This window comes from Paroedura picta, chromosome 15 (assembly GCF_049243985.1).
Source record: "Paroedura picta isolate Pp20150507F chromosome 15, Ppicta_v3.0, whole genome shotgun sequence".
NCBI lineage: Eukaryota > Metazoa > Chordata > Lepidosauria > Squamata > Gekkonidae > Paroedura > Paroedura picta.
In genome coordinates, this window is record NC_135383.1 from 3,492,946 (window position 1) to 3,518,867 (window position 25,922).

The following is a 25,922-nucleotide window of genomic DNA, read 5'->3' on the forward strand; positions in this document are numbered from 1 at the left end:
TAGACATTATGGCTAAGAAGGGAACAAGAATCACTTTGCTGGATCGAGTAGCCCATCACGCAGGTGCCATTTAGTCATTTTCGCTAGTGGAGGGAAGCCATTTTGTGCTGACTCTACCTGCCATGGCAGCCATTTTGTGTCAGCCATTTTGTGCCAGTATTCCAAAGATACCCAGAGAGCACAAGAATTTGGGGACCCCTGTCCTACTGGTCATTATAAGTGTGCTGCAACTTGATGGTGCTTTCTACCCCAGTTTTCTGTACCAGATGTTGGGCTTTTTTTTATTGCCATTCTTTCTTGTATAAATTTCTACTATTTATCTGTCTGCATTTCCACCTCTCCACCCCCCTGCCCTATTAGCAGAATCTGTCATCTTCCGCTCTTTTCCAAAAAAAGCCTCTTTACACATTTCTGTGTGCGGAATTACAGAAATCCATTCCCCCTGATGCAGCAAGAGAAAGATGCATTTTTGTTCTGCAGTTATTAGCCCGAGACAAGGTAAGTAACTCGGAGAAGATGGATCGCCTGGCGCAGCTTTTTTTACTTTCCCAATTAATCCAGCCATAATACTAATAAATCCACCAGGAGAAGTAATTAAATGCAGACGGCTCCGGCTTCCCCCTTGCCGCTGAGATGTCAGCTGTAATATACTGAGGCATCCTTCTCCCGCAAGAGGCCGAGGGAAATGTCAGCGAGGAAGGGATTTCCAGGGGGGCGGGAGAGAAGGACGTCAAAGGCCTGAGATCCCAGGGTTCTGCCCCTTCCCTCTACAGAGAACAAATTTCTTCCACCCCTTCCTGTTAGGATGTCATCGCCGTTCCAAGATGACACCAGGAACACAACAAAATCAGAATCCAGGAGCACCTTTAAGACCAACCAAGATTTATTCAAGGCGTGAGCTTTCGAGTGCAAGCACTCTTCCTCAGACTAAGAACTCCTGACATGATCTAAAGAATTCATAGTCTAAGGAAGAGTGCTTACACTCGAAAGCTCCCACCTTGAATAAATCTTTGCTGGTCTTAAAGGTGCTCCTGGACTCTGATTTTGTTGTGCTACTTCAGACCAACACAACCCACTTGAATCTACCAGTAACACAGTTAACTCTGCCCTTTTTAAAATGGGATTAGATACCAGAGAAACCTTTAAAATAGAACTAGGTCTCCATTTTGGCATTTTCAAAATTTAAATTTTCTCCCTGCAAAGTGCCATTGAGTCCCAACTGACTTATCTTGGACTCGTAAGGTTTTCAAAGCAAGGGCCTAGTGCAGGTGTCTCTTGATTCTTCCAGATTTTACATATTGGTTTATGAGGACACAACAGAATGCTACAGCTACTGTCATCCAAATTGGTGTTCTCCCAGGGAGCACAACTCTAGTGGGGGGATGGGACATGATCCCCAGGAGGGACACATCTGGTTTGACCATAGAATCCCAGAGTTGGAAGGGGCCCCGCAGGTCATCTTGTCAACCCCCTGCTCAATGCAGGATCAGCCTAAAGCATCCATAAGTATCTCTCCAGTAGCTTCTTATAGACGGTCAGTGAGGGGAATATCACCACCTCCTTAAGCAGCTGAATCTGTGCTGAACTCCCCTGACCGTGAATTTCTGCCTTGTTGTTGGCCCTCCAGAGGAACTGGTTGGCCCCTGTGAGAGACAGGAGGCTGGACTAGATGGACCCTCCCTGGTCTGACCCAGCAGAGCTCTTCTAAGGTTCCTATCAGGGGAAGGCCTTGGCCTCTCTGCTCTGTTGCTGGCCCAGAGTGACTGGCTGGTCGCTGTGTGAGATAGGATGTTGGACTAAATGGACCCCTGGTCTGATCCCAAGGGCGCTTCTGATGTTCTTATGAAGAGGAACGTTAAGACGTCCTTTTCCCATCCCCATCACTCTTCTCCTGCAGCTGCTTTTTTGACGCTAAATTATATGTTTTGGGGGTTTCTGCCTGTATCATTTCCCCCCTTTCATTTCAATAATCTCTACCTTGCACTTTTCGCCAAAGGTGCTCAAGGCAGCTTACAGCCAGTTGAAGCCATATAAACACTTCACAAAGCCAACATTACAAAAAGAAGCATATATTGAAACATCAGCCAAAGAAGATCGTCCTCAATTAAACTGCCAGAGTAGCAAACCCAGGATGGGTGCAATTCGAAGCAGCGTCACACCCTCCTATGCCCGTTGATTTAAATGAACATAGACGGGCTTACCTCTCTACGCTGCACATTTCTTAGCAGTTTTGAAACGTCAGTAGCGATACAGAAACATTCGCCACATAAAGCTGCGATGTGATTCGAAAGCCAAAATCAAGGGGTGCTAAAGTCATCAGCTTCCGATTCCAGATTTTAAAATGAGAGACTAAAAGATGTTCAGCATCTGCAGGGATGTAAAAAAAAAGAAACTTTTAAAAAGGCTCGGAAATGGATGAGATAAATCCACACTGTATACAAATTGCCATTAGTGACAATGACTCAATGGAACCTGCGGGATGGGCTTCCATTGTTGGGAAGGAGATGCCGAACTAGACAGGCTCCTGATTTGGCACATCAGGTATTTCAAAAGCAATGCATTTCCCATTAATGCTGCCGTTTCTCAGCGTTGCTGCCAGCTGGGGCTTTGTTCGCGAAGCTGCCCACGGCTTGGTACCAACAGGAGCAACGTCTCTGCCTGGGAAAAATGGGCGTTGGAGCTGCACGGGAACCAGGATGCGGGTTCGGTGCCTCATCCCCTCAAGCTGTGCCTCGGGCCCTGGCCTCATCCTCTCTCGCTGCCTCAGGCGGCCTGACTCACAGTCTCCGAAAGGACTTCCGCCTCCCGTGGCCCCTGCAAGATATGCCCCTCGGTCCGGCCGACATTCCTCCTCTCCAGTGAGAACAATGCTGGGGGTGCAGGTCGGATGAGAGGCAGACACAGGAAACGGCTGTGCCCTGATGGAGCCTTTGCTCACGGAGGCCCGGAGATCCGAGGCATAAGGGCGGGCATCTTGGGTGGGGGGAGAGGGGAAGTCACGCTAGAGGTCAGCTTGAAAGGACAGTGCAGAAAATCCAGACTCTGCTCCAAGGTGGGGAGGGGACTCCTCCAGGAGACAGGGGAGGGCGCCAGATGTTCTGGATTTCTCTTGGTTCTTTAAACAGCAGCATCTGTTTGTTTGTGTGTAAAGTGCCATCCTGTTGCAGCCAGTGAATGGGATCCCTGTAGGGCGGCATACTGGCAGGGGCTGATGGGGATTGTAGTCCGTGGACATCTGGAAAGCCCCAGTTTGGCCACCCCTGCTGCACGGTTTTCAAGGCAAGCGACTCACCAAGTTGCTTTGCCATTGCTTGCCCCTGTTTGGAGACTTACCCAAATGCTACCTAAGGCTGACTCCGTTTAGCTTCTGAGATCTGAAGAGATGGGGCTAGCCTGCTTTCAAACTTAGCAACATCCATAGCTGTCAAACAGTCCAGCTGTAATTCCAGGGGACCCCCAGCTCTCCCCAAGGGCAGAGGATCGCTTTCAGGGCCCGCATGTAGCTCCACCACTGGGGCCACAGCCTTTCCGTCAGGCTAGGCCAGCTGTGAGCAGGTTGGGGCGGGTGCGTGTGGGTGGGAGCTGCCACTTGCAAAGGGGCTCAGAAGCAGGAGAGGTATGCCTGCCCCCCGGGACGAGGAAAACATCCCTTCCTTTCCCTTCTCCCCACACACTGAGGTTCTTAGTCACAGCTCCCCACCGCTCTCTCATTAATAGATTTATTTATTTGAAAATCATTATCGGGGCAGACAGGCCTAGCGAAGCAGCGGCCTCCCAGGGGCTACTCGTTAGAAGCTGTTGAGTTGCTACATCAAGAGATTCTCCCCCCCCCTCCACCCCCAGCACACGGAAGCCGTTTGACTATGTCAGAAATCACCGTGAGGGATTACATTTTTAAGAAGGGAGAGAGACAGGGAAGGGAAAAGGGAAGCAGGGCAAACACGGTGCGATGTATGGCAAAGCTTTTATCAAAGACGGCGGGTCTTTAAAACTGAGCGAGGCGGGGGACATGGGTAAAGTTGTCAAGCAAGGGAGGCAAGTCTTGCCTTTGAAAAGGGAAGGTAAAGGAGCCGGCTCTTCCCTGGCGTGCACAGTTGGTTTAAAAACTGTAGGCGCTTGGCTGGGTTTTCATCCAGATGCGAGCCAGAGGGGGAAGCTGAGACTGCTGATGAGGAGCTTGCAAAAGGAAAGGAAGGCCCCGCGCCTGAGTTGTCTGAAGGCTGCAACAAGAGAATTCAAATTCTGCAGTGTGCACACACAACGTTGAGCCTTTTCTTAATTCTGATGGTGCGGAGGGCGGAGGAGAGACAAAAGGGAGCAACTGTAGCTCTCATTCAAGCCCCTCTGAGGTCAGTAGGTGTTTTGCTGAGGCTGAGAGAGCCCTGATATTCCTGCTCGGTCAGAACAGCTCTATCAGAGCCCAAGGTCACCCAGCTGAATTGAACCCGGCATGCCAGATTAGAAGTCCTAACCACTACACCAAACTGGCCAGTTTTAGCCAGTTTTAAAGGTTTCTGTTCTTTCTAGATTTCTAGGAATTAAATCCTTGCGATTATGTTTGATTCACTGTCACCCATTCAGGTTCTCCACCGTACTCCCCCCCCCCAAGCACAACTGTGTAGAAAAGCTGCCTGCCAACCAACAATTTTGCAATTAATTAATTTCAAACAGCGGCATTATATCCGGCCCCCTCCCCAGCCCGAAGGGTCCTCCACCTCGCCCATCGACTTGCTGCCTCAGCAGCTCCGCAACTTTTGTGCCTGTGTAAAAATTGACTGGAAACAGCAAGCCAAGCCAAACGCTCACGTCAGCAAAAGCGGGTTCAACCCCTTCGCTTCTCCGTCACTCACCGAGGGATATGTGTGAGCTAATAACAGCTAGCTATGAAAAGCGTTCAGGTCTAGAATGAATCTGCTGACCCTGCTTTGGAAAAGTGGGTGGCTGTAAAAATAGTCCTGGAACATCCAACCAAAGCCCAACTTTCCTGTCCCGCAAACTGTTTCCAGCCTGACTTCGCTAGGAGAAGCCTACAAAAGGGGCTGAGAGAGCTCTAAGAGAACTGCTCTGAACGAACAGCTCTAAGAGAACTGCAGCTAGCCCAAGGTCACCCAGATGGCTTCATGCGGACGAGGTGAGAACTAGGAATGAAATTTCCCTGTTCCATGCAGCAAATACATGGAAATGTACATGGAAATGCCCCTGTTCTTGCCTTGGAAACCCTACAGGGCTGCCCCTACTTGGCTGTGACCCGAAGGCACTTTCCAAAAACCCCTTTCTTTTCATGGGTGACATGTTCTCCCTCCCACAGCTCTCTGGGAGGAAGCAACCAAGAGCCTGAATCCCATGAAGAGCAAAGCTCACAGTGTCTGACCCATGATGAGCGGATGCCGTATCTTCTTTTCTGCACTGTGTACTAAAGCCCAATGCATTACTGGAACTCACCCGGCCCAGGAAATGAGTTATCTCCTGATTGATAAAGATGTATATGTATATATTGAAATCTATAGAAGAGATTTATTAGCTAAAGCAGCGGAGAAATTAAGCTGCTGGAAGGTATCCCTGTTTGTAATCTCTCCGACTGGAGAAGGACTCCTTGGGCATTGTTCTGAAAGAGCGGCCTTTTCCCTTTCAAGGGCTTTTGCAATGATCTATGGCTGATTTGCATAAGTGGACTGAAATATCTACATAGGTTAATGATTTCTCTAATTCCTAACCTCAGCAGCTGAGCAGGCTGTGCATAAGCACGGGGACGGGATGATGGGCAGTTAAGGGGTAATGTTAATTTATATACCTTTGTATCTTGCCTATACCTTTGTATCTTGAGTTTGGTTAGACCGGGAGAGAGTAACTGGCCCAGGATCACTCAGCAACCCTCATGATTGGACCTTGGGTCTCTGCAGTCCTGGCGTATACTCAGGCAGCCCTGCTGGAAGTGGCTACTCAGGGGGCCAGTAGCAAGCTGAAGAACCCTTCTTTGTATGAACCAGAACGTGCCAGTAGACTGGGCTGCTGAACCTGTGGAGAGCAAGTGGGAAATGAATTGCCTAGCTCCAAGCCTATAGTAAATGAGGGAGAATGCTGCACTAAACCTGTCTCTTGGCTACACTAGTTTTGGAAGGGTAGCCGTGTTCGGTCTGCAGTGGGAGAGATAGACCGGAGATGAGCAGCACCTTAAAGATTTTTGGGGGATAAACTTTTGAGAGCTTGGACTTTGTGGGGAGAGGAAAGGGAAGGCGAATGCTGTCGTCTTCTTCTGATTGCTTATCTGAGAGTGGCAGGCCACAAACTTAGTAGCTTCATAGGGAAATTGCAACACAAGCCTGAACATTTCATTCACTAGTTCTGAACAATAGCTCCCCCCCCCCCAAATAGAGACCTAGGATTCTTATCTCATCACAGATGCTAATTTTCTGTCCCCAAGCCTTCTCCTTCTGCTCTAATCTCGTTGATCATTCACATTGTCCGTCTGCGTCTGTCCGGAGTCCTTCCTTGCCACCCCCTGGATGATGTGTAAGGCTCTTGAGATCTCTACTGCGACTCATATCTGATGAAGGGGGCTTTGATTCTTGACTGAGCTGATTCATCGTTTGATTCCCGATTGACTTTGGCTCTTGACTGAGTTGATTTGCTGTCTGTTGATTCCCTTTGCTGCTGATTGTTGTTTGTTGACTCTCACAAGCTCATACCTGGACAATCTTGTCCCTAAAATGCTCAGAGATGACTGCAGACAGAGCTGGATGGAGGGCCTTTGTTGATAAAGTCACCTGGAGTCAGAAACGGTTGAGGGAGCTAAACAACAAAAGGTGCTACTGGGCTGGAATCGCCCTTTAAAGTCAATGGCCAGCTCTACATCTTGTGGCAGTGAGTTCCATACATTAATTTAGTGCTGGGGGGGGGGAATTTGAAGCAAATGTGTAGATCCTTGGTGAAGTTTAAAAGAATTGCAATAAAGTCAGTGCATTCCACCCCCACCTCCCAAGGACTAACTTTATGGCCATTTGAAAAACTATAGACCTAACCTGAACAGGTCAGCCAATCCCTCTTCCCATCATAATCCAAAGGGTTTTGTGTCTTTGATATGCATGTTTAGTACATCTGGACAAAAAACCCCTACCGCTTAATATGCTGTACCAAAATTTTGCTTTGCTGTCTGTAGGAATGAAAAGGATCTATCGAAGGAGGAATTGGCCAAATAGTTATGAACTGAGGTACCTATCTTACTATTTGTGGTTTTTTATTACTGTATTTGGGCCTAAAGTCTGCATGTAAATATTGTGACTACTTGCTTTTATTTCATTTTAGGATATTGTTTATGCTGGTCAAAGACTGGAATAAACAAACTTGTTTAGTACACAAATCCATTTAGTCTTCGATCATACAGCCCCTCAGCATGTGGAAACATTGGGGTCGAAATCTATGTGTGATCAGTTCTCCGGGAGAAAATGCCTCTGCTGCCCTGGGTGGGGGTGGGGGTGGGGATTCCCTGCCAACATACCTAAGGTCCCTCCCCAAGTGACGTCATCCCCAAATCCCACCCCTAACTCTCCAGAAGCTTTCCAACTTGAAGCTGGGAACCCTAATTCCTGCCTCACTTATGTGGCTTTGCCAGTCAAAACTGAACTTCTGGTAGGCTTGGAAAGGCGAAAATATGGGCTTTGGTGTCCCCTCCCCTTTTTTTTTCAGGACTAAACCTCTGCATTTCCACCAATTAAGCAATTATTGTAAAGTCCCAGAGTGAACCGGGCTGGGTCCCCCTGGTCCTTTGGCAGCTCTGCTCTGTTTGACGTGCCTTCTGCTGTACTTTGCTCTTTGAGAGGAGGATTGCATGCTAGGAGCAAGTCACTCAGAGGGAATTAGGCCTGGTCTAAACATGCCAGAGAGTGAGGTGGTAGAAAGGAATGCGCCAGGCTGCAGGTGAAGGACTCCAGCTCAAACTGTGCCTTCAAAGAAAGCATTCCAGTCCAGGCAAACAGGAACCTAAGACCACTTCTGCCCCTCCTCTGCGCCTGGGGTGGTGCTTTTCTAATTCCCTGGTGGTTTAAAGGGGGCTTCTACGGGGAAACCTCCACATTCAGAAGCAGTCAGCCCTTGACAGCCAGTGTGGTGTCGTGGTTAAGAGCCGCAGACTCTAAAGCTGGAGAGCCAGGTTTGATTCCCCACTCCTCCTCTACATGCAGCCAGCTGGGGGAACCTGGGCTGGTCCCAATTTTCTCAGAGCTCTCTCAGCTCCATCTACCTCTCAGGGTGTCTGTTGTGGGGAGAGGAAGGGCAAGGTGTTTGCAATTTGCTTTGAGACTCCTTTGGGCAGTGAAAAGCGAGGAATAAAAGAGCAGCTCTTCTTCTGAATCCTGGTGCCCGGAATTGACACCAGGGGAAGGCCTTGGCCTCTGTGTCCTGTTGTCACAGGACAGAGGAACTGGTTGGCCCCTGTGGGAGACGGGAGGCTGGACTACAGGGACCACCTGTCTGATTCAGCAGGGCTTTTCCAATGTTTTTTTTTTTTTTAACAAGAGGAATCATGTCATCCAAGCTCCAGAGCACCTTGGAGACCACCAGGTCACCAGGGGATGAGCATCAAAGAGTCGAAGCCCCCTTCCCCAGAGAGAAATCGGAATGGAGATCCCAGAGTTCAGAAGGGGGGCGGGCTGTTGCAAAGAAGGAAGTCAGGATGCAGAGGCAACCAGGCAATATGTGGTCAGTTGGATAAGAACTGGGGAGACATGCTCAGGGGCAGAAAAATTAGCATCCGGAGTGCTTCAAAGCATTTCTCTAGGGCAGGGGTCTCCAAAATGGTGCCCATGGGCACCACGGTGCTTGCCACACGGACACATTTCTTGGCGCCCAGAGGTGGTCAAACTGCGGCCCTCCAGATGTCCATGGACTACAATCCCCATGAGCCCCCTCCAGCATTCACTGGCAGGGGCTCATGGGAATTGTAGTCCATGGACATCTGGAGGGCCACAGTTTGACTACCCCCTAAGCAGAACCACCTGGCTTGAGAGTCAACGCTCCCTTCATCAGATACAAGCCGGAACGGATATGCCAGCATCCTTCTATAGGGCCAGAGCTCTCTCAGCCCTCCAACCTCACTGGGTCACCCTTGTGGGGAGAGGCAAGGAAGGGGATTCGAAGCCGCTTTGGGACTCCTTAGGGCAGTGAAAAGCGGGGTATAAAAGCCAACGCTGCTTCTACTTCCATGCACATCATTTCTGCATGGTTCTTTCCAGGCAGGCGCCTGAGCCTTTCACGCTTAGAAGTTCAACAGGGGAAGCTTTAAAAACCAACCCCCGCCAGGGTCGCTGCCTGCCTGCCTGCCTGGGCAGCCCTTAAAAGCGGCAGGGTCTTGCCAGGGAGAGAGATTGTCCTCAGCTGGGCGCCAAGGAGAGGCCAAAGGCAGCGGAACGCCAGGCGACGAGCCGGCTGGGAAAAGCCGCCGCCGCCGCCGCCTCCCGCGCCCGCTTCGGAGTCACATCACGTTTGGAGGCCGGCTTCGCCCGCAACCTGACGGGAGGCGGCCTTCCCGCGGCGGCGGCGGCGGCGGCGTCCCCCGCCCCTCCTGTTCCCGCCGGCCGGCCTGCCTGGCTGCCTTTCTTCTCCCCTCCTCTCTCTGCCGCCCCCCGCCCGCTTATTTTGGGCCAGGCCTCCGCTCCCCCCTCCCCCGCGTCCTTATCAGCAATTCAGATCGCATGCAAATCCGAAGCCAGCCCCGCCGCTGCCGCCGCTTCTCCGCCCGCTCTTCTTCTTCCCTTGCGCGGGGAGCTCCTTCGCGCACTGGCCAAAGAGCGAGCGAGCGGGCGGAACGCTGCCTGCCTGCCTGGCTGCCTGCGCGGAGCTGGGGCTTTGAAAGCGCCCCCTTCCCTTCGCTTCCCTCCCCGGCCGGGATTTCTCCTCTCCTCTCCTCGCCGGCCCTCTGCCCTCCCCAAGCGGGCGCCCGCGGGCACTGCTCCATGCGCTGCCGGCCGTGATCGCCTCCGGCGCGGCTCCCTTTGTGCGCCATGGGGTGGGCGCCGCGAGCCCCCCGGCCGCCGGCCCGCCTGCTGCTCCCGGGCTGCCGCCGCCGCCGCTGCTGCTGGTCGTGGCTGGCGCTGCTGCTGCTACTGCTGGTGGCGGCGGGGCCGGGGCGCTGCGCGGGGAGCTGCCCCGAGAGAGCGCTGGAGCGCCGCGAGGAGGAGGCCAACGTCGTCCTCACGGGCACCGTGGAGGAAATCGTCAACGTGGACCCCGTGCACCAGACCTACTCCTGCAAGGTGAGCCCGGGGGGGGGGGGGCGCCGGCCGGGGAGCCTGCGGGGCTGGCAAACTTTTCCTCCGCTTTGGCTCCAGTGGGGCTGCTCTGGGTGGCTTCGTCGCCCCCACTTGTTGCTCTCCCCTCTCTGCTGCAAGCGGCTTCTGCTTGAAGAAACCCGCAGGCTTCCTGGGGGGGGGGATTGAGGGGGGGGAGTTCCTGCTTGGAAGCCCATTTGGGTGCAAATGGACCGCTGGGCCCCTTGAATGGCTGCCATTCTGCTGCCCCCACTCGGATGGAAATAAAGCACAGCTTAACTCTGTGTGTGTGTGTGTGTGTGTGTGTCCCAAGCTTTGGGTTAAAGCACAACTTTTTTTTTAGTCGGGTCGTCCTGTTAGTGTGTCTGCAGCAGGAGAGAAGAGCCAGAGCCCGGGAGCCCCCCAAGATGAACCGGATGTGCGGCAGGATGAGAGCCTGCCTGACTCACCGCTGAGCATTTGAGCATTCAGCCCCCCAGGGGCGAGTTATTTAATTGCTGAGCTGGGTGAGGTTTAAAGGCTCTTATCAGAGCCAGTCACAAGAAGAAGTGGGAGTTTGCTGCAGTCCGTGCAGCCCATCTTTACTCCAGAGTAGCCCTGCCAGGCAGGGTGTCCCGGAGTGGATTGTGGCCTGTCACCACAGGAAAGATTGGCTAATTTAAACAGAAATCTGCCCCCCCCCATGAAGTCCACTCTTCTTTTTTGAGAAGCTCTCTCCATTGGCGGCCACCCCGGTGTGCTTGTGGCAATCAGTCCCAAAAGCAAATTATGGGTTGGGTGAGGAAGCGCTCAGTATAAGAATCCCTGTGATCCCAGTGCAAAGGAAGGGGGTTGTGGGATACTGTTGTAAGGTCCCAATCCAGGTGACGTGAGGTGCTTGGGTGTCAGCCGGCAAGCCCCCACTTATTTCCTGGGCGGTCGCTTGAAGATGAACATGACTCTTGGCACCGTTTTCAGTGAGAAATAGGGACTCTGAGCAATTGTACCTCTGAGCATGCTTGGGCCATCCTCTTCCCAGCTGAGAAACCACAGCAAGCCCCCATGAGCTGGAGCGGAGGGGGCTGTCTTATATATGACACCAAATGGTGCGTATCCCTGGGGATCTGAGCTCTCGCCAACATTTACAGGGCAGTCCCAAGCACAAATTCACCCCTGCTTATTGGCCGATAGCATTTCCCAAAACTTGGTACCTGTGGCCATCCACTGTCTAAATTAAAACCGGAAGTACTCTCCTCCCCACCCCCCTGCAGCTGAGAAAATTTGTATTAAATGGTGAGAAGAATTGCTCTTGAGCCTGGAGGATCCCAGTCTCTCAGGGAGAGTCTGTGATTTGTGTTCTAGAGCAAGGGTAGTCAACCTGTGGCCCTCCAGATGTTCATGGACTACAATCCCCATGAGCCCCTGCTGGCAGGGGCTCATGGGAATTGTAGTCCATGCACATCTGGAGGGCCACAGGTTGACTACCCCTATTCTAGAGCACAACCCTTGTGCCTGTCAAGTGATAAACTCAACCTAGCGCTGGTAAAGCTACTGAGCCCCTTAAGCCGAGAGTCTCCGAATGCTCTGATCACGCCTGGTGAGTAGGTGCTGCATGGAATTGCCCATCCTCAGAAGCTGGTGAGGAAAAGAGGCAGCAGCGGCATGGGCAAGCGTGCAGAATGGCACCAGGCGACCTCTCGTGTGGAGGAAGCAATGCTTTGAGCTAGTTAGGAACCTTGCAGCGTACAGTTTGGGGATCGCTCCCTTGGTATGGTGCACTTCTTAGGAGGCTGCAGAGATTCCTTAATTTACTGTCGTACTAAATGCAGCTGTGATCCTGTAGCTGGCGAATAGCTCCGAGCTTTTGCTCGGTTTGATGTTTTAAGTGGACGATTCGCTGAAGATTTGGCTTCAGGTGGCCAGCCGGCTTGGGTAGAAGAGCTAGATTAAAGTCCAGTAGTGCCTTAGTGACCAATGAGACTTTTTTTGGGGGGGCGTCTGTGCTTTGGAAAGTCCAGCCTCCCAAGTAGGCATAGAGACCCAAGTCCTGCTTTTATCTGACAGACTCCCAAAAGCTTCTACCCTGGGCATCTCAAATTTGAGATTTCTGCACTCAAATTGATCTCGGTTGTAAAGTGCGTATTTGAAGAGAGGGATGAACTGCACCCTAAAGGGTAACGTGTGTTTTTGAGGCTGCTGTACACTGCTCTGCTTCCAAAAATTGAAAATGAGAATGCAGACCAGATCGCTCCCTTTGACAGCACCGAATTGGACCGGATTCCGCACAGATACATTCGATAAGGAGCATGCCACCCAACTCTTCCTGTTTTTAACCTTGACGCTACAAGGCATATCTGAGACCAGCCGCTCTGCTTCTCTCCAGCATCCTTCCCCAAAACCCCCTTCTATCTCCGTTCAGTGGAAAGCTGATCTGAGAATCACTCTGAACAATCTATCTGTGTTTATACAGGCATTTGTGCTGTAGTCCTTGTCCCTCCCCCCACACACACACCTCCACGCCCTTAATTTCTGAACAAGATGCTCTGCAAGACAGGGACACATGTTTTTCATTGGGCCGGTTGAAAGACTTTAGTGCATAATTATGTATTTTTAGACGGCGAGTAACCTTTTTTTAAAAGCGAGGTTAACCCCCGGGAGGGAGTGACTTTGAAAACCGCTTTTAAGGGAATTCAGCCCAGCCCCAAACATCTGCAGCACAGCAAGTTGTCTTAAAATTTGCTTTGTTTTCTGTTGGGGAAAAGCTTAAAAAGCTATCAGGGACTAGAGCTTTACTTGTTGAGAATTCCGTTCTGGGTTTGCTCCTGTAAGAGACAGTAGTAATTTGAGTATCTTTTGGGTTCTTTTTTTTTAACAGTAAGAGTAGTTCAGCTGTGGGATCAGCTGCCTAGGGAAGTGGTGAGCTTTCTTTTCACTGGCAGTTTTCATGCAATGGCTGGACAAACACATGTCAGGAGTACTTGAGCCTGATCCTGCACTGAGCAGGCGGCTGGACTAGATGGCCTTTCTGGCTCTTTCCAATTCAGTGATCCTTCGACTTCTTTCTGGTTTAAGTCTAAAGGCATCTTCCGGCTAGAGATCTTATGTATTTCTCCGAACAGCAGGAGCCCTGCTGGATCAGGCCAAAGGTCCCTCTAGTCCAGCATCCTGTTTCTCACAGTGGTCTCATGGACGCCCCCTGGAAGGGCTGCAAGTCGAACACAGAGGCCAAAGCTTCCTCTTGTCCTTGTCTCTCAGTCACTGGCATTGGAGGTTCTACTTTGCCAAAATGGCAGATGTGGTGGTGGGAAGTGGCACGACATCATGGTTGACTTATGGAGACCCAGTGGCTCTCCATCTCTCCCATCACCTAATGCCCGTCCTTTTTAACTAGGGACCGAACCTTGGGCCTTCTGCATGCCAAGCAGGGGCCCTGCGTCTCAGCCAGCCCTCTCTTGCTGCTCCTTTAATTCAAACGCCTTCCCGAACAATTTTGCTTGCCAGTCTGTGCAGCCACAGATAGCCTCGGGCAGTCCAGTTTGTCCCCAGGAAATGCGTGTGACTGGGCTGTTGCCCATGTTAGCTGTTTGCAGGGTGGCACCTTCAGAAGGCTTTGATCACAGCACAGGTGAGCACAGCTGTTGCGATAGGAGAGGCTGCCTTGCAGGTACACGGGTCCGTCTCCTTTGAGAGCTTTGTAGGTGAAAGGTGGAGCCTACTAAATGATTTCCTGGCAGCCAAATCTGGGATTCAGCCAAAGTGCAGAAAGAGGGATGATCAGATCTGCACCAGATGGCAGGCCAGTCGTAACTCTGTTAGGAAACGGCTTTTGGTCCATTTTCTTGGACATTCAGGCAGTTGAACACCATAGTAGAAGAGAAGCTGTTTTTTTTTTTAATACCCTGCTTTTTGCTCCAAAGGAGTCTCTGGGCGGCTTGTAGTTGCCTTCCTTTCCTCTTCCTGCAACAAGCACCTTGAGAGGTAGGGGAGGCTGAGAGAGCTTGGGCAGAACTGCTCTATGAGAACAGGTCTGACAGAACTGCGACTAGCCCAAGGACACCCAGCTGGCTGCAGCCAGGCAAGAGCCGTTCGAAGGTCGTTTGCCATGGCCTGACTCCACATCATGACTCTAGTGTTCCTTGGGGGTCTCCCATCCAAATACTAGTGAGGGCTGACCTTGCTTAGCTTCTGAGATCTGACAGGATCGGATTTGCCTGGCCTCCCCCGGTCAGGGCAAGGCAAATTACAGCTGACTTATGGGGAGAGCCCCCCTTTCAAGGCAAGGGAGCAGCAGAGGAGTTTGCTTTCCCCATTGCCTCCCTCTGCAGACCCTTCCCTGGTGGTCTCCCATCCCAGTACTGACCCTGCTTGTCTGGCTTCCCGGGCCTGCCGCCTTCTGTCCTGATCCACGTATACTACTTGGACTGTTTTGGAAGGAGATTGGGGTATAAACTGTCCTCACTGGCAGTCTTCAAGCAAAGGTTGGATACACACTTTTCTTGGATGCTTTACGATGCTTTGGGCTGATCCTGCGTTGAGCAGGGGGTTCGACTAGATGGCCTCTATGGCACCTTCCAACTCTATGATTCTATAAAGAGCCCGTGAAGTGTGTAGGTGACAAAGCAGTCCTTGACCTTACTGCGGCATAAAACTGTGGGCCTGCCAAAGCTATTGGGGGGACCACCGAGAAATGATGTGCTGCTGGTGGCTCAAACATGGCTTGGGGATTGTACCTGCGTCACAGGAAGGCCCAAGAGGAAAAATAATCGTGTGTCACTTTCTCTGTGCTTGGACTTTTTATTTATTTAGTTATTGTGATTATTACTGCAACTTGGCCTGGGGCAATTTCATGGAGCAATCTGCAACCCCCCACCCCAGATGTTTATCCCGGGGCCGAGAGGCTGGAGCAGAAGATCCCAAAGGTCTTCTCCTCCTTGTGCTGAAGTTGGTTAAATTCTAAGCTTGTGAGCTAAGCCCGATGGAGCTGATGAAAGAAATGGGAGCTAATGCCCCGGAAACCGCTCCCGGCCCTTAATTTCCTTGCTGGCTGATTAGCAATCAGGAGGACAGAAGGCAGACACCGGAGGGGAGACTGGCTAATCACACCTTTCTCTGGAGTGACTAAGCGACCAGAATCAAGAGGGTGGCTTCTTGGGACTCTTGACGAAGGTTTTTCGCCTGCTTCTCTGTGTCGGAAGCGAGCAGCGGAAATGCCTGCCTGTGCTAAGGAGGCGGAGCCTTTCTTTGGAACAGCTTCCGCTTAGGATGAAGCACTTCCACTTCCGTGGAACTGCCAGTGGTGCTTTGTGAGGCAGGAAGGACGTTGGCGGAAAATGGCTATACAGAGGTGCTTTTTATGCCTGGTAGTGGTTGGGTCCAGACTTCAGGCATGGTTTGAGCCTCTGTCTTGGGTTGGTCTTGTAAGATGCTCAGCTCGAGTCTGAATCTTAGTTCTTCCCGGCTCCTCTTGGCCTCCCTGCATCTCACGCCTTGCTGGTCTTAAAGATGCTGTTGGACTCCATTTCAGTTGGAAAAGAGTTGAATAGGCTAATAACCCAGCTTGGTTCATGGACCCTAACTAACTGCAGTTAGTTTGGTGGCTTGGTTTCAGACCGCTGAACTAGCCGTGATTAGTTACAAATCACGGTTTTGTGTGGACAGCCGTGGTGTAAAAGTGCCGTTCCATTGGGTCTTGCTGTCTGTCAATCAGCCTGAGGAAGGATTTCCACTGCAGCTGGCATGGGGGAAGCAAGCTAAGTGAAGAAATTAGCTCTTCCCTCCTGGCACAATTAAAAACAGTAATTGCGGACATAAGTTTTGAGTGGTTTAATCACATCACATGCCAAGTTGTGTTTTTTTTATAACTGCTGGCTGTCATACCTGCTGGAGGTCCTTTGCTGGTGTTCTCCCACCTGGAGCAGTTGGAGTTTTCACGGACGTTCCATGGCCTCTCTGTGCATGCGTGCAGGCAAAGCTCTGAGTCTTGATTCATGTGTGCATGTGTAAAATGCAGACGGGTCGCAGCTGACGTCCGGTGTCCACAGCATGGGTCTTTCAAGGCAAGTGACAAGCTGAGGTGGTTGGGCAGGGCCTTCCTCCGTGGCCCGACCCGGCTTAGCTTCTGAGATCAGGCTACAACATGCCAAGAGCCAACTTGGTGTAGCGGTTTAGAGCGGTGGCTTCTAACTGGGAGACCGCCGGGTTTGATTCCCTCTCCCTCCTCCACGTGCAAGCAGCTGGGTGACCCTGGGCTCCTTCAGCCCCACCTCCCTCACAGGGTGTCTGGGGTGGATAGAGGGATAGAGGATTGTAAAAAGCCAGGTAAGAAAAAAAGCTATTTTTCTCCGCCCCAATCCATACCTTTCCGCCCCAGGCCCTTTTATGTGCAGTGGTTGCACTTAATTTCCTCCGGTTCTTTATTGGAATTTTCCATCCTGAGGTAATGGACGGGCGGCATCCATTAGCCGACACTCCCAGCCCTACTTTAAATTTTAAATATTATTTTTAAAGCCTCTCCCCCCCCCCCATTTGGCCTCTTACCGTCTCGTAAATCTCTCTGGAGTAGGGTTTTGTCCCTCTCTCATGTAGCTGTTGATTCTCAGAACTGGTTCTCCTTTTCCTTTGGGATCGTTTTAAGCATTCTTAACAGGCTGGCCAGGCCTCTGTGCTTTAATTGCCCTTGATGGGCTCAGTGTCTTTGCCCACGAATTGCATGTGACCTTTCCCTCCCGTCAGTTTATTCCTTTGCTTGGAAGCGCAAGGAATCAAAATCGCGGCTTGCAAGAGAGACCTCCTGACCTCTCTCTGGGCTCTCTCTTGAAGTGTCTTCATATTTTAAAAAGGCTCTTTGGTGTTATGAATTCAGGAGTGGTGGTGGTGCTGGTGGTGGGGATCAGAGCCAAAATGGATTTAACCTGACGTGTGAGCGCCATTCTGATGGAAAACCCCCGTGCCATTTTTTAAATTTTTGATCTAATGTTCTCCTTTGGATTCAAGGCGGATTACACAGAATGGGTAAGTGGTTCTCCCACCAACTTTGGCTTTGCAAAATTTGCAGCTCAGTGTAGAAGCATGAGGGTTGCCAACTCCAGGCTGGGGAAAACCTGGAGATTCGGGCCTGGAACCTGAACAGGGCAGGGTGTGGGTCACGGTCATCAATGGAGTGTAATGCCATCCAGTCCACCTTATAAGCAGCCCTTTTCTCCAGGGGAACAGATCTCTGTTGCTTGGAGAGGAGCTATAATTCTGGGGGATCCCCATGTCCCACCTGGAGGCTGGCACCCTAGGAAGCATCATCTCCCCCCCCTCTCACTGGTTTTGGGGGAACAGTACCCAACCCTGCCCAGGAGTTCCTCTGCCGTGCCCCTTGTCTTCTCTTCTGCTTTGCACAGAAAGTAGGTTGGGCGCTCGGCGTTGGCTTTTCTGCTTTCTGCCTCGACTTGAATGTGGGGTGAAATGTGGCCGCAGGGCGTAGCTTGGCAAACAGCTGGCAGCAGGCAGGTTCTGAACACTGACCGGGGAGGGAAGCAAAGGTTTGCGCCTTCTCTTGGCAGCGGGTTGAGCTGGCACCGTTCCTGGCACATTCCTTACCTGCTGCTTGCCTGTCTCACCTGGGCCACTGTGCGTACTCGTTTCTCCCCTTTTTGGCCCTCTGAGAGGCCACCGTCTCTCTTCCTTCCGTCTCCTCCTCAGCTTCCAGAGGGAGAAATGTGGGCCTTTGCTGGCGTCACAAACAAAAGCAGTCTGTGCATGTGGAGAAGAGGAGGCCCATGCCCTTCTCCTGTGCTCCCTTTACCTTGAAGTGGTTCTGCCAGCTGGCAGGAGGCCAGTCCTCTGCAGAAGATGAAGCCTTCGCTAGGGGAAGACAAGGTCGGATGGTTGTGGGGAGTCGAAAGCTGCTGCTCCAAAGGCCAGAGGCGGTGGGGTGGGGTGGGTGGGTTTTGCCCCCCTTTCTTCCCATCACAAGGATTTTCCTCTAAAATGCAGGGGGGGGGGGAAACTGTGGCTCTCCAGATGTCCATGAACTACAACTCCCATGAGCCCTTGCCAGCATACTTCTGGGTAGAAGCTTCTGGGTGCCTGCACACGGGCTCGGTACAATAAAAGGGGCACTCCTGTTGCGTCTGGCAGACTTCTGTAGCAGGGCACGCTGGGTGAGCTTTACAGCTGCAGCTGAGCAAGCGGTATGATACTTGCCCATCGCTGGCGCATGGCTGCTTTACGTTTAAGGAGGGTGCCCGGTCCCAAAATGGAGCTGGGAAGGAATGTTTTGTTATTTCTCCGCCCAGCACAGAAGCAGCCCCGGTATTAGAACAAACCTTGGAGAAGAACTAAATAATACTGAGTAAAACCACCAAAAATGTCTAAGTTTATTGTGTTGTAACCCGCCACGAGCCGGCCAGGTAGTGGCAGGGAATAAATCGAATAATAATAATAATAATAATAATAAGAAACATGTTCTCGTGTGCTCCTTTTGCTTCAGCTTCTTGTAGAATTTCCAGATAGGAAGGTGCAAGCAACGCTACATCCAATAAGCAGTGTTATAGGACTAGGATTTACTGAGGCCTGTACTGAGCATGAGCATGTAGTCCCAGGGGCATCCTGCTGCCTTTGCCCTTTTTGCTTACTGGTGAGGTAAAGTGCTATAGCTCAGGGGCTACGGATGTCCATGGACTACAATTCCCACGAGCAAATGCTGGTAGGGGTTCATGGGAATTGTAGTCCACGAACATCTGGAGGACCACTGGTTCACTACCCCTGCTGTAGCTGACTTACGATGACCCTGTGGGCCTTTTGAAGTGGGAAATGTCCTGAGGTTCCTTGCCATTGCCCTTGTCTCCGTGGGGACTGTGAGCTTCCTCAGTGGTCTTCCGTCCAACTACTGACCAGGGCTGAACCCACTTAGTTTCCAAGTCTTGACCCATTTGGGCTAGCCTTGGCCATGTTCTCGTCACACAGCAAAGGGTCTGTGCTCTTGTCGGAACGTGGCATCTTCTGCCGCAGTTAGCAGCAGTTCTTTATCTCTGTTGCCGTCCCGTGTTGTCTGGCTGCGCCGCCTTGCAAGGGGAGACTGCCAGCGACCGTCTCAGCAGGGCTTTGATGGCACGGGACTGTGGGCCCTGGGTGTCCAGCCAAAATCCTTTCTGCCCCACCAGGATGATCTCTTGGGCAAGCCGGGTGGAAATCTTTAACTCGGTCGAGGAGAAGACTTTGCCCGCCTTCCACTGAAGCACAGTAAATCTTGTGTGTGTGTGTGTGTGTGTGTGTGGGGGGGGGGTTGGTTGCATTCTGCAGCCCCTGCCTTTCTTCTCCCTGGAAGGGGTACGGCCACCCTGCTGGGGCCCGATTTGGATTCCAAGTCCGTCTTACGTGCCGGCAGAGTTACTGACACTGAAAAGCTGGGAAGGGTTGGTTTGTCCTGGACGGGAGAAGCCACCGTTGGCAGCTGTGTTTGCTCTTGCAGTGAAGCATCCCCACAAAGCTTTGCTGCTTGAAAGCCAGATGGGTTCATGGCCGGAGGACAAGATTTCTTTCCCTCTTCCCAGCAGAAACGAGGTGCTTAATGCTGTTAGTTTCAAAGCAGATTGCAAACACTTTTCCCTTCCTCTCCCTACAACAGTCACCTTGTGAGGTAGATGGGGGTGGAGAGAGCTCCAAGAGAACTGCTCTGCATGACCTGCCCTGAAAAAACTGACTGGCCCAAGGTCACTCATCTGGCTGCACATGGAGGAACGGGGAATTGAACCTGGTTCTCCAGATCAGAGACCGCCGCTCTTAGCCACTCTACCATGCTGGGCAGAGCCCAAAAATGGCAGCTGCAGGAGGCGGAGCCAGCCACAAAATGGCTTCCTCAGTTTACCTTCAGGCACCCAGGGAAGAGCCTTGTGCTGTTTTGAGAATCTGCACTGGCAAGCCAAAACCTTGCTGGGAAAACCCTACCTGGCCCTGCCTGCTTTAAAAGTGGGTGCCAGAAAAGGTGTTTCCAGGGACCTTGGTCCCCCTGGGCGCCGCGTTGGGGACCCTTGATGTGATCCTCCTGCAGCACAGGACGGACAGGAGGCATTTCAGACCCGGTGAAATGTTAACCTGATTTGTGAGTTGCCCCTATGGTTTAACTGCATATGTTTGTATTTTGGAGACATGTGTGAGGGCAGAGCTATCCTGCTGAGGGAGGGGCTGCTTCGGATCCTCTCCCCCCCCCCATGGAATGGCCCGCCTGTAATTCTGTCTCGGGGTCCCATCCCTCTCCCCCTCCCCTTCCCTCTCCAGCAGCTGGTCTGTCCTCTGCTCATGTTGTCAGGGCCTGAGCTTTCATCTCTACTGGAGGGACGGCTCCATTTCCGTTTTGGGTTGCTGGCCCTAAGTTTTTTTTCCCCCAGCTTGGATTTCAGCTTTGTCCTTGATTTTGTGTCTGTGTCTCTTACTTAGACAGTGAGAGAACAGCCAGAATTTCTCCTATTTTTAACCAGCTGCTCCTCGGTGGAGTTTACGGCAACGTCGATAGTTTTCCTCTCTTCCCTTTTATTGTCACAACAACCCTGCGAAGTAAAGTGGGCCGGGAGAGAGAGTGCGTGACTGGCCCAAAGTCACGCACTCACTTTCGTGGCAGAATGGGGGACTCGAATCCAGGTTCTCATGGCTGTAGAGTGGAACACTCTCACACTCTTCTTTGCAGAGGTGTGACATCCGGGTTACCTGCTTTGATCTCGCTGTGAAAATTTGCAAGCCAAGTTGTCTGCTGGCCTTCATTTCCACCTGCATTTATTGACTTAAAATATTTATGCCCCATAACTTTGACCATAAATACTCCTCAGATAGCTTCCCCCATTTGGGTTATGACAATAAATTATGAAATCACAGCCGTGAAAGACATCCATAAAACTAGCCGTGCAACAACAATTAAGCCAATCATTTTTCGTGCCAAAATTTGCATAGAAAATACCACTGGAGTATCTTTAGGCCAAGGAAAGCAAGGCGAATTGCAGAAGTCAACAGGTCAGCAAAGAAGCCGGGGGAAAGCAAAAAATGGTCTGGTGCCACCACCCAAAAGGCCACGTTGCGAGAGCCTGTTTTATTTCATAAGACCCACACCGTAGAACCCCGAAGTGGCTGTTAACAAGGAATGAGCTGATAGGACCGTTTTAAGTTCTTTGGGATTTTGCAATGTTTCCTCACTAATCCGGGTTTGCTTTGGGTTGCTGGTTGTGAGTTATTCTTTGAAACCTTGTGGGTATTGCTGTTGATTCAAAAACAACATAGAAAGGCACGTTCATTGGGGGGAATTCGGCATGTGGAAAAGGAAACGGGCTGGAAAATTGGGACAATTGCCTCTTTGCAATGGAGCTAATGAAACATAACTCCCAGCGAGCCTTTAGGGGTAGTCAAATTGAGGCCCTCCGGATGTCCATGGACTACAATTCCCATGAGCCCCTGCCAGCAGTTTGACTACCCCTGCTTTAGAAGCTATCGCCTGCTCCGGCGGACGCGTAAGGAATTAACTATTCCCCGGGGGGGGGGGGGTTGGATATTTAAGCGTCTAGTGGAGGGGCTCATAATAAGTGTCTGTCTGTCTTTCTCCAGGTGAGGGTCTGGCGGTATCTGAAAGGCAAAGAAGTTGTGACTCACGAGATCCTTTTGGACGGCGGGAACAAAGTGATGATCGGCGGGTTCGGGGACCCCTTGATTTGTGACAACCAGGTCTCCACGGGGGATACGCGGATTTTCTTTGTCAACCCGGCCCCGCACCACATGTGGCCTGCCCACAGGAACGAGCTGATGCTCAACTCCAGCCTCATGAGGATTACTTTGCGCAACCTGGAAGAGGTGGAGCACTGCGTGGAAGGTGAGTCTAGCGCAGGTTTGGGAGTGGAGCTCAGAACAGCACACTCTTTGGGGCTCGGTACAGCTAAGGGCTTTGCGTGCACCGTGTTGAACAAGTGACGATTGCCCCAAGCGATCCAAATTCTAAACTTGAGGCATTTTTGGCTCTGGAGCCTATATAAATTATTCCGGATGAGCAAATGTGTGTAATTGTTTTTCCTTTGGGCTGCCTTCGGCATCTGGCAGTGTTTATTTAAGGCTGTTTCAGAGGGAAGCCCTGTTTGTCTGCAGTAGGGCTGCTCAATTACGGTCCAGTCGCACCTGAGAACCATGAACGCCCCAGGGCTAAACAGGGACCTGGGATTCTTTTATCTCACAGCAGATGCTTATTTTCTACACCCAAGCATTTCCTCTTTGCTCTAATCAAGCTGATTGCTATGCACACTGTGCCTCTGCACCCTGCGTTCCTTCTCTGCAGCATCCTTCCCACCGTCTGACTGAGGCAGAAGGGCATAAAGATGCCCATTACGACTTGTATCTGACGAAGGGAGCCTAGACTCTCAAAATACCCTGAAAATCTTGGTCTTGCTATTCAAGGCTGGTTACAATTGGGGCTGGGTCAGGTGCTAGGCAGAGCTCTAGTGATCGAATGCAGCCCTGCTCTGTCTTCGGAGAGCCCAGCCTTTGCTTTTAGGCTTCCAGGCTCACCTTTGTAGGCGTATGGATGAGAGACGTGATGTTTTGAATCGAACCTCTGCAGCCAGCTGCTGGGAGTCTGGCTCCTCCAATTTCGGCGAGCCTGGCTTTGCAATTGGAAGAGCCACAAAACGGTTATTTCTAAAAAATTGGAAACAGACACGGGGAAGCGGGCCGGCTTTGCACTTCTGGGCCTGCTCGGTGCACCCGCAGCCCTGATTAGTGTTTCTGTCGCTGCAGTGCCAGGGATGGCTACGCTTCAGCTGGAATAATGTTTCGGAGACACTGTGAACTCGGGACGCTTTGCAGTTTTATATCGCAGATGTTGCAGCTCGGTTCTCTTTTCCTTGGCGTTCGCCTCCAGCCCTTTTGCCGCGGGCTGTAGAGCTTTTCAGATTGCTCTGAGCCATGGCGGCAGAGGACGTGACTGATGGACTTTGCTGGGAAATGAAATAAGGCTCCGGCAGAGGTCTTTTAGCTTTCTGGCAGCCCCTTGAGTGGATGAGATGGCGCAGTTGGCATTGGAGGGCAGGGACTGCTTGTATGGGAAGACTCGGCCCTGGTCTGCAACCGTCCCAGTTCTCTACCTGAACTGCGTGTTGTGGTTAAGAGCCACAGCCTCTAATCTGGAGAACCGGGTTCGAGTCCCCACTCCTCCTCCACATGCAGCCGACTGCATGACCTTGGGCCAGGCACAGTTCTCTCAGAGCTCTCTCAGACATCTCTCTGACGGCTCTTGTTCTGACCTAGTTGCCAACCGGGACTCTTGATGGGTACTTAGGATAATATCTGCTTCTCCTTGAGCCTTTGCGAAGGTCTGAAGCTTGGGATTCTTTGGAGACGGCCGGCGTCTCTGACGGCCTGCAGAGTAGCTCTGAGACGTGGGGCCTGGTTTGTGTTTGCCCGGGCACCGTGGGGCAGACCAAACAAGCTCCCCCCCACACCTCTTGTTTCTTTCAGGAAACTGGTGCAAATTCTTTGAAGGGTTGGCTTCTTCTGCCACTCGCTATCTGTGTCTTCTCTCCCTACCCGCTTTGGATCGTTTGATGCCTGTTGGACGGCTTCTCGTGTTTTTGAGCGCTGTCTTGGGTTTTTGCAAAACAAAAACTCCAGCTGCCTCATGCATTTAAGAGATGGGGTAGACGTAAAATGGGAGTCTGCAGTTTTTTGAGCCCGGCAAACACCTTTGGAGTTCTGACGCTGGGCCGTGGGCGCAACAATGGCTGCCCCTGGAGGCGGAGCCAGCCGGCCGTTGCGCTGTGGCTGCCAAAGCAACGTTGTCTTTAAAAGTCTGTTCATCCAATCAAGACACCAGGAGAAGTGCTGGGTGCCGTGGGAAGCCCTGGCGGGAAGTGAAGAAATGTGTTTACTGCAACTTCTGAGGGGGAGCCTTGAGAGTATCCCGTTGTATATCAGCAACAGCCACGTACAGAGGAGGGAGCCCGTTGCATCTCTCTTTGAGTTGTTGCTCTGGCTTGGTCGCCTCCTGATTAGCGTCTGCTGGAGGGATGGAGCGTATAACCTTGTGTGCATCCTGGGCTGTGGGGGGGCCACTCAAATATTTCTGCTACAGCCGTGCAGCAAGATAGCTGGCCTCAGAGGAAGCTGCCCGTTGTTCCCCTGCATGAGTTGCTGTGGGTTTGAGAGGAATCCTTAGAACGGCCACTTGTGCAGAGAGTTGTGTTTCTCTGATGTCGGGTGGTCGTTGTAATGTAGCCTTTTTTCACATAAGCGGTGAAGGTTGTCCTTAGTTTTGCCTTGACGTGTGACGAATTAGGATCCTGCGATTTCGTCCTGTATGAATTGCAATGCTGATGTGAAAAATGTAACATAATTTTAACAAAAAGGGGGGGGGGGAGTGCTGCCTTGAGTTCAATTCAGCCAAATTCTGAGAATAGGCAAATGTATCACCCACCGTCTGGCTCTTAGTCCAGATCAAGACCTAGGGATGCCAGCCTCCAGTGGAGGCCTGGAGACCCCCCAGATTTCCAGCTCCTCCCCAGACTCAGAGACCAGTTCCCCTGGAGAAAAGGGCTGCTTGGGAGGGGGGGTCCCACCGAGCTCCCTGTCTTCCCATCCTCAAATCTCCAGGAGAGACCTTCCCAGCCTGGATCTGGCGCCCCTGCCCCCCATCCCGTGCATGTGGCAGCCTCATCGAGACCCTTCTCTTCCAGTCCCCCCCTTTACAGTCCATTCATCGGAAGCTTGACTAACGCTCCAGCCATTTCCCCTTGGCCCAGGCCCCTCGGATCCCTCTTCCGAGGTAGCTGCAGTTGTTGAAGGGGCTCCGGTGTTTGTAGTACAGCTCAAGATGACTGCAGGCTGACTCTCCCTCTGCTTTGTGGAAGGAAGTGCAGATTTAATTAAAAGAAAAGAATGGGGGGGGGGGGGAGAGCGTGCATTCCTCCCAGCGGCCTTATCACCGCTCCTTCCGCCCCAGTTGCCTTTGCTGTGTCTTTGCTCTCCTTAGTCATGGGGACTTTGAACCCTGCCAGGGAGGGGATGAGCAAATCGATCTTATCTGAGGCTGCGTTAATCGCTGGGAAGTGTGTGTGTGTGTGGGGGGGGGGGGGTTATGTAGGTGGGAACTAAACACTGTCTTCTACTGAGTCAGGTCTGCTTCTCAGGGTCTCGGCAGAAGAGGTCAATGGGATTGAACCTGGGGCATTAAGAATATCTCCACCAGCAGAGCTGCCTTCTGCCTTGGTTCTGGAGGAGTTGATGATTCTCTGAGTGTGCTTTGTGATTCAGAACAGGTTCTTGGGTAGAGGCACAATGGGCAGCCTCCTTTGACGGCTAGGCCATTATAGTTCATCAGGAGTTGATCCCCGTCTCACCCAGTTTTGGAAACGTGGCAGAATGATTCACTCCTCTCCTAACGGAGGTGGCTTCTCAGATATTCAGGTAGAGCAGTGACTCGTGCAGGGGTGTGGCTTTTCTGAAGAGCAGGCTGATAATTTCTGTATTTGCGCATCCTCATGGCGTCTGACATGGAGAATTTCTCTTCTTTGATGGGGGCTGCCTGTGTAGAGCTGGTTGCTTCTGGACTGGCAGGGCCTTTTTATGAGTATTGTGTCACAGAAATGTTTGGGAATTAAACAATAACTAAATGTAAAAGTAGCTTGTTTCAGTATATCTCTTTATTGTGGATGTGCCTCTTGAAGAGGC

The 25,922-nt window shown here is 51.7% G+C and overlaps 1 protein-coding gene and 1 long non-coding RNA gene across 8 annotated transcripts in view; both read left to right on the forward strand.

Annotated features, from left to right (window-relative positions):
* LOC143824432 (uncharacterized) overlaps positions 1–7,251 on the forward strand; it is a 126,710-nt gene extending 119,459 nt beyond the window's left edge. Inside the window, exon 6 of the long non-coding RNA XR_013226772.1 lies at positions 7,157–7,251. This is a non-coding gene — a long non-coding RNA (uncharacterized LOC143824432). The remainder of the gene's footprint in view (positions 1–7,156) is intronic.
* A 2,311-nt stretch (positions 7,252–9,562) lies between these two features.
* AGRN (agrin) overlaps positions 9,563–25,922 on the forward strand; it is a 162,511-nt gene continuing 146,151 nt past the window's right edge. For 2 of the 7 annotated variants that reach the window (XM_077312229.1, XM_077312232.1), the window contains exons 1-2: positions 9,563–10,247; positions 21,819–22,080. In XM_077312229.1, coding sequence (XP_077168344.1) covers positions 9,996–10,247; positions 21,819–22,080 — 514 coding nt within the window. In that variant the 5' untranslated portion in view covers positions 9,563–9,995. The remainder of the gene's footprint in view (positions 10,248–21,818; positions 22,081–25,922) is intronic. The other 5 variants (XM_077312230.1, XM_077312231.1, XM_077312233.1 and 2 more) reach the window with 3 other exon arrangements.